This window comes from Eublepharis macularius, chromosome 9, assembly GCF_028583425.1.
Source record: "Eublepharis macularius isolate TG4126 chromosome 9, MPM_Emac_v1.0, whole genome shotgun sequence".
Classification (NCBI taxonomy): Eukaryota; Metazoa; Chordata; class Lepidosauria; order Squamata; family Eublepharidae; genus Eublepharis; species Eublepharis macularius.
This window is the reverse complement of record NC_072798.1, coordinates 70,028,704-70,050,677: the sequence shown is the minus strand read 5'-3', so window position 1 is coordinate 70,050,677 and position 21,974 is coordinate 70,028,704. Positions and strand designations below refer to the sequence as shown.

General features: G+C 43.5%; 1 protein-coding gene across 1 annotated transcript; it reads right to left on the bottom strand.

The window, feature by feature from the left end:
• Nucleotides 1-867: 867 nt before the first annotated feature.
• DBX2 (developing brain homeobox 2) lies at nucleotides 868-19,571 on the bottom strand. Its single transcript, XM_054987770.1, has 4 exons — nucleotides 19,256-19,571; nucleotides 6,312-6,407; nucleotides 2,135-2,316; nucleotides 868-1,188 (listed from the first exon to the last, which is right to left on the bottom strand). The coding sequence occupies exons 1-4, from the start codon at nucleotides 19,569-19,571 to the stop codon at nucleotides 868-870; spliced, it is 915 nt and encodes a 304-aa protein (XP_054843745.1).
• Between the last annotated feature and the right edge of the window lie 2,403 nt (nucleotides 19,572-21,974).

Genomic DNA, 21,974 nt, shown 5'->3' with positions numbered 1-21,974 from the left:
AGAGTTGGAAGGGTCATCTAGTCCAACCTCCTGCACAATACAGGACTTGATCCGGAGCTGGTTTGCAAAGTCCTACTGTCTCTCGCTCCCTTCTTCTTGACTCCCAGTCCTGCCTACCATCATGCCATAGAGCTTTTAGGTTCCTTTCCCCTACCATCTTTCCGCCTGGCTCTTACGCCTTTCACCTTCTGTATGTTCACAGTTGCACTAGAGATATGCAATCAATCCCATGCATATTTATTCCAAAATAGTCTGAATCTATGAAGTCCTGGGTGTCTATAGATTGCTCTACAAAGTCTTTGTTCATGGCTTTGGATGTAGGAGGCCAGGAGTGAGACCAGAGATGCCGTCTTAAGACACTTAAAATTCCCACAATTTTTTGAGGGAGCCATGACAGTTAAACTCATATAGAATGGATAAGTCCTCCGTTTCTCACTCTTGTTGGACAGCTAAGGTGTCTCTAGTCCATTCTATCTTATAACTGTATTTCCTGCCTGGAACACTCACCTAATCCTATGGATAGCTGTGTCTCCTCAGACCCACAAATTCCAGATCTTGATGTTTCTGAAAGAGAGAGGGAGGACCTTAACTTCTCGATCTTCATGCCACATTGTTACTTACCATCACTGCCTTCCTTCCTACTTCACTTACAAGTGTTATTGAAGTCCAGAAGGGGCATGAAGGTAGATCTGAGTGTTCCTTAAAGCTTTAATTTTCACCAGTATAGATGTGTTAGGTTTTATCTTAGTGCATGATGAGCTATATTTTAGCTAACGATGGGCCGTGTTCACATAAAATTAGTCTGAGGGGCATCAGAAGTCAATGATCTGTTAAACACTTGACATAATAATTCCATCAATTTTTCTCTTATGATATAATTGCCTCCTCTATGGTTTCTGGTTCCTGATAGAAATACAATGTGCCAGAAGATGAGTTTGCTCTTGGAGACGACTGCAAGCTACTTCTGCTGCTCAGTCTCTCTGGGTGTTCTGGAAGATTCTGCCATGTTGGACTTGTCTGTTGTGGAGATATTTGCCAGGCAGGGCACGGTGGAGGAATGAAATTCAAGGAGGATTTGGAAAGGTAGGCCTCTTGAAGACCTTCCTCTGGCAAGGCTCTGCTGGAAAGTACTTCTTTTTCTTTGGAATTTCGCCATTTCATCCTTCTGTTTTGAAACCATATTTTGACCTGTCATAGGTTAAGGAAATATTATTATTGTTAACTGCTCGAGATAATTAGCCTTTAATTCCCTGTACAGTCCCCTGTCTCAGCCTAGGTAAAAGTTATCTTATGTTTGAAGGTAAACCAGTTTATGTGGTTAGCAATATGCAGCCTTACTGCTGCTCAGATATGAAAGACCATAGGTGGTAACGTTGAAGGGCCCTTTTGTAGTTCTGAAGTCCTAAGAGCCACTTGACTCAGAAACACAATTAATGAACAACTATGAAATTCAGGCAGGGATTTAGGGAGGTGACAGAGAAGCAGTTGACCATTTTGTTCTTCCAGTTAACTATGACAGGCATCATATATTTTAGTCCTGTATACTCATGCTTGTTCCATCACAAAGGGGTAAATCTGGCCCTCTTTACTGAAATATGAAGAGGTACTGTGACCAGCTTCCTTTTTTGCCATCAAATCACAGCCAACTTAAAGGGACCCCATAGGATTTTCAAGGCAAGAGACGTTCAGAGGAAGTTTGCCATTGCCAGCCTCTGCATAGCTACCCTAGACTTCCTTGGTGATCGCCCATCCAAGTACTAACCAGGGCTTACCCTGCTTAGCTTCAATTTTGCATGTTGCCTTTCAACCCAAATTTGGCAGTTGTATTGAAGGATCAGATGGCCTATTTATTGGCTACTATGTGTGAACACTACGTGCAGATTTTTTATTTTTGACATACGAAGATATTAACATGCTGTGAATTTTCCTATTGTTCTCCCACAACATGGGTTTCATATAAATGCAGCTCCATATCTTGAACCATAACAAGAAACAGTTTCTTCTGGTTGTGGTTAAATGTGGCTGATGTGCTATAATTTTAATAAGATTTTTATCCCTATGTACTTGTAGTGCTGATCTCTTGCTAGCAAAAATCTTGACGTATTAGTGCCATGATTACCACACCCGTCTGTACCTGTGACTCCTTCAGGCCCAGACTGAGAGCCAGTTTCTTCCTGTCTGTTTTGCTGATGTATTTCTGTTTCTGAAACATTTTCTCCAAAGCTTTTCTCTGATCTTCAGAAAAGACAGCCCTTCTTAAAATCCCTCTCCGGGATCTGGAGTCCTGGGTTAGAAGAGGCAGAACGTTTTCCTGTCCTAGAGCAAAAGAAAGATTGTAACATTCCACCAATGTTAACCTGTTTGGGCAGATTTTTTTTTTAAGTATGTATTTTGGCAAGTCTAGCCATTGACTAGGGTTGCCAGCCTCCAGGTGGTGGTTGGAGATCTCCCAGAATTACAACTGAGCTCCAGGTCATAGAGATCAGTCTCCCTGGAGAAAATGGCTTCTTTGGATGGTGGACTCTATGGCATTATACCCCACAGAAGTCCCACCCCTTTCCAAAGCCTGCCCTTTCCAGACTCCACCCCCCAAATCTCCAGGAATTTCTCAGCCTGGAGCTGGCAACCCTACCAATGACACTTTGCAAATGCTGGTGAAAGCAAAATAACTGTTATCAATAAGCATCACTCTCAAAGTGTTTGGAGGCAGAGTTTGGATTATGATATCCAACCATTATACACTTGTCTATAAATACTAAATACCATCTCTTGGCATTCAAACTCACATGCCAGAGAAATGGGCACATACTCTTCCCATCTACCAGGTTCCTAAAGTGAGGTGTGGTGCAGACAATCTCCTCAAAAGTCCATACACAAGAGTTTGTTCATGGGTGCAGCTTCCTAATCTTTGTGTCACAGCAAGATCATTCCCCATACAGGCCTCTACATGAAGCACGTATCACAGTAGGTATGGTATAAACCCACTTCTCCTACTTCATGACATGAGTTGATGAGCTGATACATTTTAACACTACAGTTCTAAGCAGAGTTACATTTTTCTGTACCATTAAAATCAATGGGCTTAGATGGGTATAACTGTTTAGGAACTGAACCAGGCCACAGATGGGGGGGGGGGGCGGGGGATAGAGAAAAAACTCTATGGAAATCACAAGTTGCCCATCATGCACTGTGATCAATTCAAATTACTAGAGCAAAAGGAAAAACAGACTTGTTTTTAAAAAGAAGGCATAACCAGTTATGCTAGGGTTTGAGAAATAAGCCCCACTAACATTTATAAGTTTAAAAACTAGTCTGCCATGCCTGTGGTATGCAAAATGGTCAGATCATGACAGTAAAATCTATCGTTCTGTCCCACTGATCTGAGCCACTGTAAGTAGAATATGCTTACCCACTGGGCACAATGGCTATGCCAAGACAAATGAACCACAGAAAGCTTGCCGTCCATCCGGCTGAACTGCTACACTTGAAGAGTATAATGCCATGTCGACACAAACGTTAATATGGCACCAAGTACCTTCTGGAGGGGGGAAAGTGCCTTTCCTTCATATTCTAGTATGTGGTGATAAATGTCTCCTTAATCTGTGGAACAATCTTCATTTGCTTTTGTGGCAGAGACCACCTTGAAGGGGCGAGGAAAGGCTTTCGTCATGGTTTCCATTTTTCCATTGCCATTCAATACACTCTAGTTAAATGGACAATTAATAGGTCACTTCCAAAATAGTAGTGTATCAGTCCTGGTTAATAAACAATCGCTGCAGTCGATAATGGTCCCAGTGTATTCAGCCCGTCCCTGTATGCTCTCAGCTCAGCTCACTAAATCCCTTTTCAGGTAGACAGGGTTATATGGGAAGATGAGCTAGAATGAGTCTATAAAAGTCAGTTTCATTCACTGCTTGATTTTTCAGTCAAGTGCTTTAAATGGTGTCCAGAAAATTCTTACGGAACGTGAGACAGGAGAAAAGCCCAGCGCACTGAGCCCTGCTTTATGGACACACAAAAGGGCAACTGACCCTTGGCCAGGCCTTTTCAGCCCAAAATGGTTCCTAAAGTTCATCTGCACAGTGAAAAATTGTGGTGAGGTCGCGTGTGGATGAGTAAAGAGAAAGTGGCGATTGGTCACGGCTCTGTCACCCATTGTGAGATTGCTAGGCCCATGTGAAACGCTCTGTGGGAAAGTGTCGGCCCCCTGAAGAGGGTCTCAGAAACTTGCAGCTCATTAAACTGCCAGCATTTGCTGCCTCACTTGTCAAGAATCATTCAACTTAGCAACTGGCCTTCTGAAACATTCATAAGGAAGCCCACCCCTGCCTCCCACCACAGCAATAGCCGCCCCTGAAAGTTCTGCTAAGAGTTGATACTTTGGACATGATACCATCCAATGCCTGTTCAGACTCCTTTTATACCCTTTGGAAAATATCAGAGCAGTTTCTCTTATGACGGTGATGCCAAGTCTGCTTCCCTCAGGGTCATCTTTAGTATCAGGACAAAGGGATTTCTTTAACATTGGGAACCATAACATTTGGGTTCTTAACACCCCAGTCAAAAATGAATATCATGAAAGTGAGAGTCACCCAAATCAACATGATTTGTGGCCAACAAAATATATTCGGAAAATAGATTTGCTTCCAAGAAAAAGGTATTTCGGGGTTTGGAGCCTTAAATCTAGAAGTTATGGCTCTTCCTGAGATTTTGTATATTAGGAGCAGTTATCTAAAATGAGCTCCATTTGGAAGTAATCAGTTGTACTTTGCCAGAGAAAAGGCAGGGAAAAGAAGATAAAAGTTCTGCAGTTATCCTAGAAGAACAAACACTCGCCACATACAGGTTTGGGTTAGTCTCTGTGGGAAGATAATACAGAAAGGAACATTCAAAGCCATCCGAAGAATGATAAAATATGCCTGTTTAGCAACAGACTAGACTTTATAGCAATAACCTATTGTGTTGAGTCATCTCTGACACTGGCCGTTTTCACATATCTTACCAGCTGTGCAAAATTGCGCAAATCTCCCAGAATGACGGTGTCTTCCTAGCATGATTTCCAATCATGACTCTGGTTTCGCACCACAAACCAAAATCATGACGGGAAATCGCACCAGGAGAGCGCTGTTATTCTGGGAGATTTGCGCGATTTTGCATGACCGGTAAGACGTATGAAAACGGCCATTATATAAAGCAGGAGTCTTGGGGGGGGGGCACTTCAACTACAGCATGAGAGCTAAACCTCTGCTCTTCCATGTTTTCTTCCCTCCCCCCACCCCAAAAAACCTGATTTGTATGTGCTGGTTTTATCTTACCCAGGCTAGGGTTACCAACAGACCTGGAGAAAAATGGCTTGTTCCTTTAATAGAAGTCTAATGGGCTGTTATTTACCTCCACGCCACGAAAAGCTTCAACTTCCCTTTCCTGCACATTAGGGCTCTATTAAAGAAGCAGGTTATTTTTCTCCAGGCGTATTGACAAGGGTAACGCAGACTGTAAAGCTGATAATGATCCACTGCAGGAAGGAGAAAAATACAGTGGGGAGAGAAGCAGTTTTAAGAAGAAGAGGTTGGAGGAGGCTTTCTCTCCCATCTCTTCAAGTACCACTTGAAATTGCCTCCAGAGATGCAATATTCTGTAAATTTGGCATCACCCAATGCAGACCATATCATACCATGGTTTTTCAAAGCTAAGTAAAATCAATTTGAATGGATCCATGAAAAGGAGCCATCGCTCTCCATATGCACACATTCTCAAAACAAGTATAACAAAGAAATAAAAGCAAGTTGAGCATTTTTACTTGCACTAATTTCAATGAAGTGAATTAAGAACATGCATAATTTCTTCTCTGAAATCAGTGCATGTTGATATCCATTGAATGTACATTGTGGTGCTCTGCAAAAATTTAAAATATAGAGAAGTATGTTTTTAAAAACAAAATACTGATGTTTCCCTAAATCACACTTTTTTCCTGGTAGATATTAATAGTCATTGGGGCCGGGTTAAATCCCATTCACAAAAGACCACTGACTCAGGGCATGAAAACAAACGATGGATCCTTTCATCTGAAGAAGTTTTTCTTGGTTGGCACTTTTTACTCGACAGCATTTGAAATCTCTCACAATTACCCCAGGTACTTAAGTTTGATAAATCTTTGAAAACCTCCCGAATGAGATTGCTGCAATTTTTATTAAGGCGTTAGCTCCTTGCCATTGCATCCCCAATTAGTTTTTTTCCCCAGAGCAGATTAAATCCTGCTGCTTTGGTTTACAGGGTAACTCAAGCATTACTGATGAAGCATAAAAACTTACTTGGAAAAGCAGTGGGGGATGCAGGGTGTTGACAGGACCCACCGCAGCATGCCGAATAGACCAGCGGGGACTGCAGGAAAAAATGCTTCGGGAGAGCTGCAAACAGAGTATGGAGTCCATTGAATAGTTCTCTCTATAGAGGTGCCAATAGAAATCCATTAAAGACAATAAGCATTTTACTATCACTTTTTAGGAAAGTGGAGCTTATCTATTTTTGGTCTTGCCATTTTTCTAATACCAGAAAAGTAGGGGCTAAACACTGTTTTATATCACTGATGACTTAACTGATAACAAGCGTTTATTTGGCACATTTATTCAAATGGGCACATTATTGCATGTTTATTTAATGAGTCTTAGTTTAACAACCACACACTGTTTGACTTGCAACTTGCAGGCTATGGGCAAACGTAAGCTTCCAACAAATTAATTTGTGGAACACAGGCTTCTCATTGCAAATTTCAAACTGAAAGGTAAAGGGTTTTAGGGGACAGTTGACTAACTGATAGTTTCTGTAAGGGAAAGACTGCTTTCTTCAGTTGATTTTGTTGGCTTTCTCTAGAATATCAGCATTACAAGTCAACAGATTTGAGTAACCATCCAACCACATATTAAAACCTCCTTTCAGAGTAACAGGGTACATTTGAAACCTAGTAATTTCCAGGACAGCTACTACTGTTCTCTCTCACACACACACAATGTTTTAGCCCACTCTTTCACCAAGGCACTCAGTATAGGTCTAAGTATATTACTGGGGGAAAGGCAGATTCCGATTAACCAGTTATTTGAATGCAAACCATCTGTGCACTATGACTCAGGATCAGGTTGTTTTCTACATGGAATTGCAAACTTTGGGGGAGCCTTTCACAAGATTGCATAGAGATCTGAAGAAAGCCAATGGCTTGCTACAAACTGAAATAGCCTCCGCTTGTTTGTTCCTACACTGAAGGATCTCTGTGATTTTCAGTTCCTCTTGATTCCAAAGAAATGTGCTTAGGACTGGGGTCCCATATCTAGGGGATTGTACCAATGCACAGAGTTAAGGTTGTCAACAGGCCTAGAGGAAAATGTTTTGCCCCTTTGATGGAGGCTTAATGTGTGGAAATGGGAAGATGAAGTTTTTCATGACATAGCAGAAAAGAGCAGGAGTCCAGTAGCACCTATAAGACTAACAACATTTGTGGACTCTTGCTTTTTTCTGCTACTAAAGACAGACTAATACGGCTACCCATCTTGATCTTTTTTCATGGCATGAAGGTAAATAACATCAACCCTCTATTAAAGGGATAGGGAATTTTTTTTTTCTTCAGGCAACTGGCAACTCTACACACAGTGGCAATTTCTCACATTGTCCAAACAATATGTTTTGCATTGGTTCTCCATATTTCCAAAGCAGTTTGAGATAGAAGGCTTCTGTTCAGAAAATGTTCAGAAGTATCTTGTCTGAATACCAAATTTAATTTCAGTAATATTCCTTTGCATGACAATTAGAAGCTACTTATACAGGAAGAGAACTTTAATCAACATGACAATTGTAATGGAATTAGGCTTGCTGCACTGGCAGTAATTTCTAAAATCCCTTTAAGGGCTTTTGAAAGCCAAACTTCCATATGAGGAATAACATTTCTTTCAAGATTAGTCCTTTGGATTTTATCAATTAATGTGTTTCAATCTGGAAAGACTGGCTTAGTGAATCTGTTTTGTGGACTATGGGGGGGGGGAGTTAAAGGTGAAGTGCATAAGCACTGATGAGCACACGGAACTGCTGCATGTGCAACAGCTTCACCATTTATCAAAGACTTCTCAACACAAACTTATCCCTAGGACCAACTGGGGGAGCCAAAATGTTCTCCAGTGCTCCTCCACTAAGTAAATTGTCCTTTTGCATACATGCATGCAAATCATGCATGCACTCATGTGCACACACGCACATGCATGCGTGCACGCACACGCACGCACGCACACACACTAGAGAGAAGGAAGCAGAATTTTGCAGTATGTCAACATGAACAGGGGTTAAGGGAGCATGAAAGAGTTGAGCTCTGCTGCCCCACCCTGCAGGAAACAGGAGAGGCCTCTAGGGTGGAAGACATGGTTAGCAATGGGCCAGGGGATGTCAACCATGCCAACCTTTGATGCCTGCTCTACACATTTCTCTTGCACACCCAGCACAGGCCTGATCTGGTAATACTGCTATGGCCTATGATTATTTTAAACTCTTATGTGTTTTGCAGAACGCCTGTGGAGCTTTCAACGAAGGTAAGACTTTAGAGAATGTTTCCAAAAAGAAGAAAATCACAAATACAAATAGCTGAAACCTAACTTCATTTACAGTGCTATCCTAAGAACACTTTCCTGGGAGTAATCCCCACTAAAGAGTCTTGAGTTGAATTTTGAGTATACATATTATCAGTAGTAGAACTTCCTTTGATTCCAATAGCTTGAAGCCTTGAGAACTCAAATGCCTAAGAATCAATGCCTAAGACATGTTACAAGTCCAATGATATTTATTATGTGCCAGGTCTCCTGAAACCATTTCACAGCACCATGCAACTAACCTGAAGCAGAATCAGCTTTCACAGAGATGCTGAGGACAATCCTTCTTAACGAGCTTGAGAGTCTGTCCTTGTTCAAACACATTGTTTCTGAAGAGCCTCAACAACCTGTCATGCTGGCTAAAATTCAGTGATAATATCACCAATATCGTTAAGTTTGCTCTTTTAAACAGAATCAGAAAGATGCAAAATAATTTATTTTACAACTCTCTCAAACATGGGGGATTAGAAGGAAATAACAAAATATGTGCTTTACATTGTACCTTCAAAGCCTTATACAGCTTGAGGCCAGCATACCTTAGGGACCACCTACTCCCACATGGACCTACAGGAACATTATAATCATATTCAGAGGCCCTCCTTTGGGCCTGGACTGGTTTTAAATCATTCCCCATGGAAAAAACTCAAAGCGTTGCTGTTAGAGACCAGCTATTTTCAGGATGGGGATTGTTTTGCAGGGTTCCGCAGGGCACAAGCTTATCCCCCCATGTTATCCAACTTCTATGGAAAGCCTTTAGGAGAAAAAATAGTAGCTATGGAACTGGAATTCATCAATATGCAGATAACACATAGCTTTATATCCCTCTATCCAAATCCTCTGGTGATGCAGTAGAGGTTTTAAATCACTGCCTGACAGCAGTGGTCAGTTGACTGAAAACCAACATATTCAAACTGAACCCAGGCAAGATGGAAGTGATGCTAGTTGGGAAGTACGTTGTGCTTCCCATTTTCATTGGGGTTCAGCTGACTCTTGCAGATTCAGTTAAGAGTGTAGGGGTTATATGGGACCCAGTGCTGCTGCTAAAGAAGCAGGTGAATGCCGTTGCAAAAAAATTCTATCTAACAACTTAGTCTAGTCCAGAAGATGGCCACTACCTTGACACAGCTGATCTGAGGCATGGCAACATAATGTGTTCTACATAGCTCTCCCCTCAAAGTCCGCTCAGAGACTCCAGTTGGTGCAGAACCTGGGAGCTCAGTTATTAGGAGCTAGGCAGAGCATGAATATTACTTCCTTTCTGCAGTCACTTCATTGGCTGTATTCAAGGTTTTGGCTGTCACACACAAAGGCCTTCATGGCCTTGGCCCCTCATATCTGTAGGAGCACCTCTTTCCCTATGCTTTGCTAAGACAGCTTTGCTCATCTGAATGGGGACTTCTACAGGTACCATCCTACACATAGGCAAAATCAACAACTGCCCATACATGTGCATTCTATGTAGTGGCCCCCACTTTATGGAATGGCATGCTTGAAGAGATCAAGAAAACACCCACTCTTCTGGCTTTCCACAAACTATGCAAAATCAAATTATTCAGGAGGCCTTTGTTACAGAGGGCTGTGCTGTAAGGAAATGGTTCAAAGAGATGCTTCAAGAAAGGGATAGGGACTGTAGACTATACTACTGTGCACTGTCCGTTACTGTCATATGTTATGTTATGTCAAATAGCCTGTTTTGTCAACATTCTTTCAGCCCTATATGAGATTTCTGTGCATTTTCAAATTATTGTGCAATCCTATGCCCTAATGTATTCTTTATTGGATGCCCCAAGGGTTGATTGTATTGACTTACACTGTGTAATCCGCCTTATGTCTCAGCAAGAAAGGCAAACTATAAATAGCATAAATAAACCAAATCTAAGTCTAGACAGATGGCAGCCTGAAAAAAGGCCTTCTTGGTTGTGGTGCCAAAATTCTGGAACTCCCTCTCCAGACAGATTTGTCTGTTCCCTCTTCCATGGTTGTCTGCAAGCAGGTGAAGTGTTTTTGTAAAAGTTGGTTCCCTCCCTAACTCTTATGAGCCCTGCTCCATGTTCATGTGGTGTTTATATGTTTCATTTACGTGTTTTACATAACAAACCTCATTTAACGTCTGAAATGTTGTGATGTAAAGGTGACACAGAAATGGTTTTAAATGAACAAATAAACAAAAGACTGATGTATCGTTGCTACCAAAGTGCGAGAAGAACATCTCTATAAAAGATCTGGACGTTGCCTACTGTGATATCCCTGTCAGTGCATGCCATGACTGCTTCCACACACGTTGGATAATGCACTTTCAATGCTCCTTAGTGATCATTTAGAATTGAGTTTTCGTGTGTGAAACACAAAATCCACTTCTAAAGGATAACTAAAGTGCATTGAAAGTGCATTATTCAACGTGTGTGGAAATGGCCTTAGCTAGGAGGCCCAAATTTGTAGCATCTTCCTCCAATTGTAAAAAAGCACATGTACAAGAAGAGGCTGCTTGCTGAGTTTTGGTACTGGGCCTGGGCCACTTGCCTCTTCCGTGCATTTTGATTTCTCAGGCCCCTTTCCCACAGAGCAGACTGGGGTCCATTGGGCTCTTTCTCACCCAGACCCTGATTCCCCCACCCAAATGAGGACAAGAGTGATCTCCGCAAAATGAAACTGGGTTTAGGGAATGCTTGGACAGTTGTTTTCCTATGGGTGCAGGTTAAACTACATTACAAGCTAACAGCCCATTTAGTTAAGACAGCTGCTTGCATGGGGGCAACAGGGAGTAGAAGTAAATAGGAAATGGGCAGGTAACCCTTTCCCTGTATGTCCTTTCTTTGTAGCCCCACCTGCAACTGATTTTTCCTTTCTGGGGTTTTAAATGCAAAAAAAAAAAAAAGCAAGATGCACAAGAAATCCATACAGCCAAAACACTCTCCATTTGAAATGAATGAGCATGTCCACGCTGACTGCAAACTTTGTACTCACCCAGGGAGCTGTGAAACAGTGTAAGACTTTAGAGAATGATGGCTGTTGTGGGTTTTCCGGGCTGTATTGCTGTGGTCTTGGCATTGTAGTTCCTGACGTTTCGCCAGCAGCTGTGGCTGGCATCTTCAGAGGTGTAGCACCAAAAGACAGAGATCTCTCAGTGTCACAGTGTGGAGACTCAGTGTCACACTGTGACACTGAGAGATCTCTGTCTTTTGGTGCTACACCTCTGAAGATGCCAGCCACAGCTGCTGGCGAAACGTCAGGAACTACAATGCCAAGACCACGGCAATACAGCCCGGAAAACCCACAACAGCCATCGTTCTCCGGCCGTAAAAGCCTTCGACAATACTTTAGAGAATGTTTATGCAGTTTTTTTCAAAAACCCATACTCACATAGCTGAAGCATAATGTCATCTAATTAGTAGTAGTAGAACTTCCATTGATTCCTGCGAGAAAGGGTTATTTGGAATAGGGAAGACGGAGGAAGCGGAGAAAAGTTTCCCCCCACCTTCCCTGCTGCTTCTCTATTCTAATGATCTGCCAGTGATGGCTTCTCTTCCTCTAAACAGACTGTTGGGTTACCATGACATACATTTCATGTCAACATTTGGGCCTAAAGGAGTTAAACTATGACAAAATTTATGAATTTCAGTACCTTTTATTAACATGAATGAGCTAGAGAGAAACCATAGAATGACCACATGGAAACACTCCTCCCCATTCTGCAAGCTTAAGATGCAGATGCCAAATCCCGGCCATTATAAATCACCAGAGCTCCCTCCATCCTTTGTCTATCCCTCACGTAAGTGAAATAAACAACTCCTCTTTGGCTGAGGTATGAGATACGTCAGATCCTAACAACTACTGCAGGTATTTACTTATTTGCTTACTTCAATTATATGCCACCCTTCTTTTGGGAACTCAAAGTGGCTAAGATAGTCACTCTGTCTTCCATTTAATCCTCAACAACAACCCTGAGAGGTAGGTTAAACTGAGTGAGTGTAACTAGCCCAGGGTTACCCAGCGAGCTTTAATGGTACAGTGGGGATTTGAACCTACGTCTCCCAGATCCAACGCTTCAATCGCTACACCGCACTGGCTTTCCCTCTACAGCTATTTTTATATGCATGTACTTTGACACAGAACTTTTTTAAAAAAGCATGAGGAAATAAGTTCTCTTTTCTCTGGAAAATCTGAGCAGCAACATTATTCTCATTTTTTCCTCATTTCACAGTGATGGGAACCTGAATGGTATTAAGAAAAATATAGCACCTTAATTTTGAGGAGGTAAGAGCACTCAAGAGTTGTGGAGCCTAACCACTAGATGGAGCTGCAATTACACACACGCACGCACACACGCACATGTGTGTACGCACGAGCGCACGCGCACACACAAAGTAGCCCTACTGCTTTCTACTATATCACTGGTATTCTTTTAAATCTGAGCTCCACAAACCGGCTAAACCATAGCTGATACATCCCAAAACAAGACTAAGACTAAACCAGATTTATGTCAACTACCAAAGGGGCTGCTTTGTTACTTACAGCGCAATCCATTGCAGTTAGATCCTCCTGAACCCATTGGCTTTAATGGACTCAGAAGGGAGTAGCTCAGCTCAGGACAGCATGGTTAGACTGCCAGCTTCCATTCATGATCATGTATGTGAACTTGATGGGCCATCATCATGGCTCCTTATTAGTGAACTGCAGAAGAAAACGGGGCCAGTGAGGAACGCTGTGAAAAAGTAGCACTGTCTGAATTGTCTGTCAGCTGGTCCCAGTGAATAGGAGGCTGAGGCCTGGGCAGGACAAGATTCCCCCCGCCCCCTTGAGCTGCTTTCTGAAAAGACTGTACAGGAGTGTGACCAAAACCACTGTCAACAACAGTGAAGACCAAACTTCATTCCCCCCCCCCCCGCCCCATGGTGGGACCCAGGACTTCCATTTTAAGAAGCAGGCTGGGAGAAGTCCAAACTCTTCCTTCTAACACCAACAAGCACATTTCATCACATGATAGGAACAGTTTGTTCTTCTCTGAGAGTAGTCACAGATTGAAATAAAAGAATTGGATTTTTGTACCTTCATTATACCAGCAATTATTCAGCCAAGGTTGCCAACAGCCTCAAGGGGGGGGAATGCCATCTCCCTTCCATAGAAGCGTTATGGGATGTTACTTACCAGGACACGTTATTTTCCTCCATGCCATGAAAAGCTTCTGCTGCCCATTTCCACACATTAAGCCTCTACAAAAAGAAAAAACTCCCCCCTGTGGCCTGTTGCCAGTCCTATATTCAGCTCCTTGTTGTTAGACACATGATGTTGCCTAAGTATCCCCTTCACACGTATATATCCCAGCTGATATCTGCAGTAGGATGGGCAGTGGAGGATTTGTGTTTGGAAAATGGCTTGGGCAAAAGAGTTAGAAACTACCCCCAGCCCAAGCCACGTGTAACAATGTGGATAGAAAGTTGGGCTAGGATCTGGGAGACCCAGGTTCAAATCCCCACTCTGCCGTGGAAGGTTCCTGGATTACCGTGGGCCAGTTGCTCTCCTTCAGCCCACCTCACAGGGCTGTTGTTGTGAGGATAAACTGGAGCAGATGAGAGTGATGCTGTAAGCTGCTTTGGGTCTCTGTTAGGGAGAAGTGCAGGATATAAATTATCTAACTAAATTCAATGAAACCCATAGCTCTCTCAGCACTGTGTTTAGTCTAAGACTGAGGAGTTTCAAAATACTTTCTGATAAAGCATGGGAAAGGTCATTGGGGGGGAAAGGAACAAATTTCACTGGCAGACTACAAAGCCAAAGTAGCACTTTGGATCCTGGCCAGTGTCTCTTGTTCTCAAAAACATCACACATTGACTGTAATTGCATATAGAGCTCCATATCTCTGTGCCTAAAGATAGAGCAGGTGCATTACTTGTTCTTTCTGTTGATCTATGCCAAGACTGTAAAATAAAGGTAATTACCAACTGTGAAACATCTTTATACTTTAAATCTGAGATACAGTTTTCATGACTCTGTTTGGGAAATCAATTAATAAACCGCTAGCTTGAAAATGTATTAATTAGTAATAATGACAACAACAACAACATTCGATTTATATACCACCCTTCAGTACAACTTAATACCCACTCAGAGTGGTTTACAAAGTATGCTATTATCATCCCCACAACAAAACACCCTGTGAGGTGGGTGGGGCTGAGAGAGCTCTGGGAAGCTGTGACTGACCCAAGGTCACCCAGCTGGCTTCAAGTGGAGGAGAGGGGAATCAAACCCGGCTCTCCAGATTAGAGTCCCACCACTCTTAACCACTACACCAAACTGGCTCTCTTATCACATCTGAGCTTGTATTTGCTCAGATTCCGTATTTTATATGAAAAACCTTAAATGCTTGAAAAAGATCACACAATTTTGGGTTGAAACAGACACAGGTACAACAGAAGGCACTGGAAGAGTTGTGGATCTTTTTCCACATTCCTCCCAGCAACCGCCTATGATTGCCCATAAAAGCATGTTGGGGGTGGGGAAGGGGCGTGTGAACTAAAAAGTAATGTGAAATAGGCAGCTGCACCGAGGAGGAGGAAATGGTCAAAATGGATCCTCCTGTCTCTTCTGTGACCGTGACCTGGAATTCTGTCAGATCTTGGAAACTTAAGCTGGCTTGGTACTTGCATGGGAGGCCACCAAGGAAGCCCAAGTTGCTATGCAGAGGCAGGCAATGGCAAACCACCTCCGCCTCCATGAGGGGTTGCCATAAGTCTGCTGGGACTTGACCTCATGTGCAGGCAGAGTCAATCTCCAATAGCAAGGAGACTAAAGACCCATCTCATCTCACTGAAAATAAGTAACATCATCGTGTCAGCTTTAAAAAGAAAGACGCTTTATAACAATATTCCAAAATAACTGAAAGAGACCAACGCATATGAAGAAGTGTGCTAGTAAATATCATACATTGCCAGCAGGTATTATTTTCAGAAATACCTAATTTAGCAAACTTAACAGGTGTCCACTAGATATGGAGCAGGAAGCTTTATGGCAGAACGGAGAGCTGAACTCGGGTCTGACATTCCTACCGTTACACCACACTGGCTTTCTTGCCTTTGGCTGCTGGAAAACAAAGGGAAATCAACAGGTGCAGCTGTCACTACCGTCCTGGCACCCCCATGAAATTTCATCTGTTGATTTCTGCCTGCTCTTAAAGAGAGAGAACCTTTGTCTACAATAGTAGCAACTCTGCCTCGAGCAATTATTTGCAAGGCAACATTGCTGATACAGACATTTTTTACGTGCTCAGGGTCACAGTCCTTCAGTTATGAGACCCATTTCTAGTGTTTGCTTGAGGGTTGTTTTATGTCAATTGGGCTTTATTTCAGGTTGTGTGTGGTACCCTCAAGTCATAGCTGACTTATGGTGACCCCTGGTGGGGTTTTCATGGCAAGAGACTATCGGAGGTGGTTTGCCATTGCCTGCTTCTACTTAGCAGACCTGGACCTCGTTGGAGGTCTCCCAACCAAAAAAGGCTGACCCTACTTAGCTCAGGCTCACCTGGGCTATCCAGGTTGGGGCATTCCAGTGGTGTACTCATATTCATAACCCATTGTTTGCAAGGGCATGACTGAACCCTTGGATGAATCTTATTCCTATGCGAGTGTAAATACAGACCTTTCTTCACCATTCTGTCATTTGATTTTATTTCCTTTGAAAGCCAACATTCTTCTGATCTAAACTTTCAGATATTAAAACACAGCAGATATGAGCCAGGATGCAACAGTGAGGTATACATGGAACGGAGGTAAAGCAGTGCAGGTTGCCAGAGCCTGATTTGCTCCCACTGCACAACAGACAATCCACTGTTTGCCCTGCACAATAGCTTTCTGTTTGCATCCAAAGAGGCAAATTCAGCTCCATCTATTTGTTCCCTAATTCCCCGCTCCTGCACTTCCAATCTTCCAACCCCTGTAGGGTTGCCACCCTCCAGGTGGGACCTGGAGATTGCTCAGACTTACAACTGATCTCCAGGCTACAGAGATCAGTTCCCCTAGAGAAAACGACAGCCTCCTATGGTGGACTCTATGACATTATCCACCATCAATGTCTTTCCTCTCCCAAACCCCACCATTCCCAGGCTCCACCCCCAAACCTCCATGAATTTCCCAATCCAGAGCTGACAGCTCTAGACCCCAGCCACAGAATTTGAATTCAAAAAGCATTTCCAGCCCCGTCTATCCTGCTCTCATTCACACCAGCGATAACTTGCTCTGTTCATGAGAACAGCAACCTCTCCTCAGCCTCACAGCAATAGTTGCTTTGGGTTCAGACTGCCACAGTCTGTCCTTCCCAGGATCTGGAAGACAACGCAGCTAAAACCTCATCCCTAGAGCCAGTGAAGCAGCACCTCTTTCTAGCTGCGCTGCTGGAGAAGCAAAAGGTGAAGGTGGGCAGGAGCGCTTCTGCACCCATTTAAATTGGATGCTGCTGCCATTCCTGGAGATTTGGCCACAGTTACACTTGACATGGCTGAGTAAAATCTTGGTTGAACATGCTGAGTGGGGTGGGGAGCGGCCTTTGATTAATATCTGGCAACTTCAGTGGCTGCAGGAGTTTTAAAGGAGAAATACAACATAAGGAATACAGACCACGAGTTTTAGTTCAGCTTCACCGGCTTATTAGTTTGTTTCTAACCACGATTCAAAGTCATGCTGGTTAGCTACTCTCATCCCAGGGCCAGGATAGATGGAAGACTGTCTGCCACTCACCGGAACCTGCCTATGGTTTGGGATTTGCTGGTGATTCCTCAAGTCAGATTGGTGAGTTCAGTTGTGAAGCCCGGGATTTGGCACTCCCTGTTCCAAACCATCCCTGTGACTCCTCCCTTGTGGCCTTCTGGAATCTTCTGAGAAAACTATTTTATTCCAGAGGAAAATTAGAAGAGATTAAGCTTTATTTCTCTAACACGGTTTGGATTTCAAGTCATAGGTGGTGGTTGTTTCATATGCTGTTTATTGCTGCTCTTTTCAAAAGCTTTATCTTGCTTAGTTTTTTGTTGTTGTTTAAAAACTAAATTAATTGATTAAATGTTTCATTGGATAGATCTGTAAATGTTGTATTATATAAGCTGCTTTGTATGCATCACTAGAGTACAAAGGCAAGTCATAGAAGCCCTAAATAAACAAACAGGTAAGCTGTGTGTTTTTAAAAATTCACTTGGCAATGTGCGTGCTTCTGGATTACACAGAACTCTTCAACAAGCTGAAAATAGTGATTAACTGACCGATATGTTGCTCCATATGTGTTCATCTGTTTAACATTTTTAGTTTCTTTTCTGATTTAAATGTACTAAATTTTAATTAATTATGCTTCATAGAAACATAACAGTCATAGGACTGTTGTAAGATTTACAGAGACTAAGTATATATTTTGAACTCTCTAAAGAGCTATAGCAATTAATATTGTTATTACGAATAATAGCTGCATTTTAAAACATTTGCATTTGAGGGATGATTCTAATCACCACTGGAAAATATCACGTTTTGTTTTGTTTTACTTTGGCCATAGTCACAGATGGCCCGTGATGATTGGGATTTACAGCCAAAGATCCCCAAGGGCAAGATGAATCAGCCCCTTATAGTGAGGCCAAACACAGACACATCCAGATGCTTTGATTCAGTGCATTACAATATCCATCTTTTAACTAATGAGCATGTACTTCTGCAGCCCTTCTGACTGCAGATCAAACTTTGTTTCTGTTTGAAAAACCATGCTGTGATGGATGGTGGGGAAGAGAAACTTTAAAATGGATCTGCAGTTGCAGGGGGATAATTTGATTCCATTACAGATAAGGGAGGATCCAGTAGGTCTATGCATAAAGCAAAAATTGTTTTAAAAGTTCAATTAGTAGCACAAATTTACACCCCTCATCTCCAAATACCCATTTTAGGGAACTCATTCAATGTTACCTGTATAAGTGTCTTCATATCATGTCAGTAGGCTTTGTCTTAAAAGTTAGTTGTGGAAAGGAGCAGTTTTATAAATTGCTGGACCTGCCTTAAGAGAGGAAGGCAATCCCGCCACTTCCTGGTTTGGGAAATAGCTGGTTTCACCTCCAATGGAGTTTGCCTTCTAAATTGTAAGGCAGGCCAGAGGTCCAGTCCCAACCAATGGCCCCATACACACCATTTTACCCCTACACTCAGCATCAATCACCTACTACCTCCTGTTCCTTCATTGCCATTATCGTGGGCGGCAGGCTTCAGAGTGGCCATCCTAGTAGGAACTGAAGTTTGAAGGGCGACGTTCGTTCACATTTCCAGGTGTTAGGAGCGAAGGTGCCAGCCGGCAATAGGGAGGGGTTTCCCAGCTGGAAGCAAGGAAGGAGCACTTCTGCTTCAGATGAATTGACAAGGCTGCGCAGCTAAATCAGCGCTAAGAACTCTCGGCCTCGGAATCGGGGAAAGGCGCGCAAGGATCGCTCCACGCCTGAAATTGACCAACGCCTGCACTAACTGTCTGCTGAGTTTGGTGCTCCCTCCCTGAAATTGACCAGCACCTGAAACTGACTATTGGTGGACTTTGGCCAAGCGCGTAGGCGGGAAAGGATCGGTAAGAAGGGATCCGAGCGACCCCAGACTCAGAGAAAGAGCCTCGCTGCTCACCTGTGGCGCCGGCTGCTGCTGCGTGAAAAGACCCTTCTCTGTCCGCCGGAGTTCTGCCGTCTGCTGCCGAGGAGTTGAGCGCCAGGAAAGGCCAACAGCGGCTGGGAAAGGCGCCTCCGGGGAGGCTGGCTTGTTCTGCGGGGCACAGCTTCAGCGGCACCGGGGTGGCAGGCAGGCTGTGGAGGGCTTGCTGCTGGGCTCCTCCGGCCCTCAGTAAGTTCTCGATCAGAAAACTTTTCCCCAGGTTGCCAAAACCCGGAGTTGCGGGCAAGCTGAGGAGCGTCGCGGAGGTTCCGCAGTGCCAAGCCAGCGCGCCGGGGAGCATAGCCGGGCGGGGAGAGTCCGGCCGGGGTGCGGGGAGCTGTGCTGCCCGAGCGCCCACCTTTCCCTCCCCCGACGGCTCAGAGCTGGCCGAGGAGGGCTTCGTGGGTCTTCCACGCGCTCGCGTTTTACTCCCGGCGCGCCTGGCTTCCCCGGAGGTCCCTCGGTGGTTTCCGCAGTGGCGCTGCCTTGGCTCTGCGAGATTCGTGGGTCCTGTGCCGAGGTCCGGCGTTTCCTCCGGGCTGGAAGGTGTGTCCAAAGTCATTCATTATGTCAAGCGGTCTTTTAGGGAATGATAGACACGGGCGACAATACGAGGCGAGATGGGGGCGAGAAGTTGGGCGGGGGCGCCATCCGTCATTGGATGGGCATTTCCCTTTCTAAAAAACCATTGGATCTCTGTCCCCTGGGGGGAGCGCAGAAGGAAATGTTCCTAAGCCCACATTCCGGGATCCGCTCCGGCGTTTATGCCCCGAGAGCTTTCCAAGGCACAGCAGTCCGTATTCATTCTTGTCCCAGCGACCGGATATTGGAAGACTGTATTTCGCTCCCTCTCGAAGTGCGGAGCGGGCGACCAGAGGAGAACCGGACCACCTTTCCCTATAAGGAAAAGCCGAAGCGAATGGAGATTTTAGATTAGACAAAAGTCTAGACTCTCCCCAAAAGAGAACCAGAGTAGTCTCGCGGTTAGGGTGTCGGCCTAGAATCCGGGACACCCGATTGGAATGCCCACTCTGCCCTGGCTGGGTGATCCGGGCAAGTCACACTCGCTCAGCCCGGCCTACATCACAGGGTTGCTGTGAAGACAAGGTGTGGACAGAGAACATTTCCTGCCTCCCAATACAACTAATAGGCAGTAAATTCGATACTGATCAAAGAAGGCCACCATTCAGTTTCGGGCTGTTGCCTCAAGCAAGGCAGGAACATGGGCAGTGCTGATAAACGTCCCAGACATTGCCACCTGCGGGCGTAGTCTTTTGGTAAGCGCTCTATGGAACTTGTCCATATGGTGGAAACAATTTGAATACGCATTCTGTGCCCTGAAACAAGTCCCTCAGAATAGAGTGGGTGTGTGTTAAAATTATTTCCACTGCGCTTCAGGATGTCTGTCTGTTTTCACCCTAGGGTCTTTATTTATTTATTTATTTATTTATTTATTTATTTATTTATTTATTTATTTATTTATTTATTTATTTATTTATTTGTTTGTTTGTTTGTTTGTTTGTTTGTTTGTTTGTTTGTTTATTTATTTATTTATTTATTTATTTATTTGCACCCTGCCCAATGGGGACCCAAAGTAGCTTGCATTGTTTCCCTTTCCTCCATTTTATCCTCAAAACAACCCTGTGAGAAAGGTTAAGCTGAGTGTGTGTGGGACTGGTCCCACCCAGCACGTGCCTATACCAAAGTAAGGATGCCAACCTCTTGACTCAGATCCCAGCCTGACACGAACCACTCCACCACACTCAGTGAAGTGGCCCAAATGCAGAAGTCAATGAACAGCTGACCGATGTTTCCGTTGTTGAAAAAGTAGCTGTGTGTGTGAAACAAAAATCAAAATGGTGCCCAGTGGTGGCTTGGAGTGGCTTGCAATCCCGTTTCATTGCACTGTTTGCCATTCGTATAATATTGTTCTATTATATTGCCCTTATTGCATTAATTGAGTAATCCGCCTTGAGTCTTGGTGAGAAAGGTAGCGTATAAATGAAGTGAATAAAACATAAAAACTGAACTAAATAATTTACAGATATTTAAGGGAGCTCTCTGCTCGCTGAGGGAGACCATCTCACCACACTGAATGATAATGATAACGCCAGCCTTGCCAGCAAAAGATTTCCCAGCTTTACCTTTTCTGCACAATCTTCCAGGCCCCTGAGAAGATTACATATAAGACCTCCAGCAAGCTTGCATCATTTCCTGCATCAAATAGAAGCAAAGTGAAATTGCCCTCATCAGCTATCCGGGCTTTTGGCCTGCTCCATTTCCTGCCAAAAGGAATGCATTAAATTTAAGCAGTTTATATATTGAAAAGGGTAATTGGCTTAAAATGCCACGAATGATTGAATTGCAGCATGCCACTGTTAATTATAAAACAAAGAATTGCTTGCTCTGAAAATATCAGATGTGATCATTGTTATGTTATAAAGCAAATCTTTAAAACATTTCTACTAGGAAATCTGTTTTAAAGATATTAATTTTAACAATTGAAATAAACACGTATGACATGGTTTTCTTCCAACAGCTCCTTTATCTGTAGGTTGCACTTATTTATGATTTTTATGCCAAGTCCTTTTTCATGGCTAGTGAGATCTTTCAAGAAGCACTACAGAACAGTAGGTTTTTAAAAAGACATTTCTCTTTCAGACATTAAAATTATTATTTCCAAAACTAGCTAACTTTAGCGGGG

Excerpts from the sequence above, each read along its gene's own strand:
- DBX2 (XM_054987770.1), bottom strand. The coding sequence starts at position 19,571 with ATGCTCCCCGGCGCGCTGGCTTGGCACTGCGGAACCTCCGCGACGCTC. Across the intron at positions 6,408-19,255 it reads TTTTCACGCAGCAGCAGCCG|CTCTCCCGAAGCATTTTTTC; the intron begins GCGCCACAGGTG and ends CTCTGTTTGCAG. Across the intron at positions 1,189-2,134 it reads TGGGCCTGAAGGAGTCACAG|GTCAAAATATGGTTTCAAAA; the intron begins GTACAGACGGGT and ends AACCTATGACAG.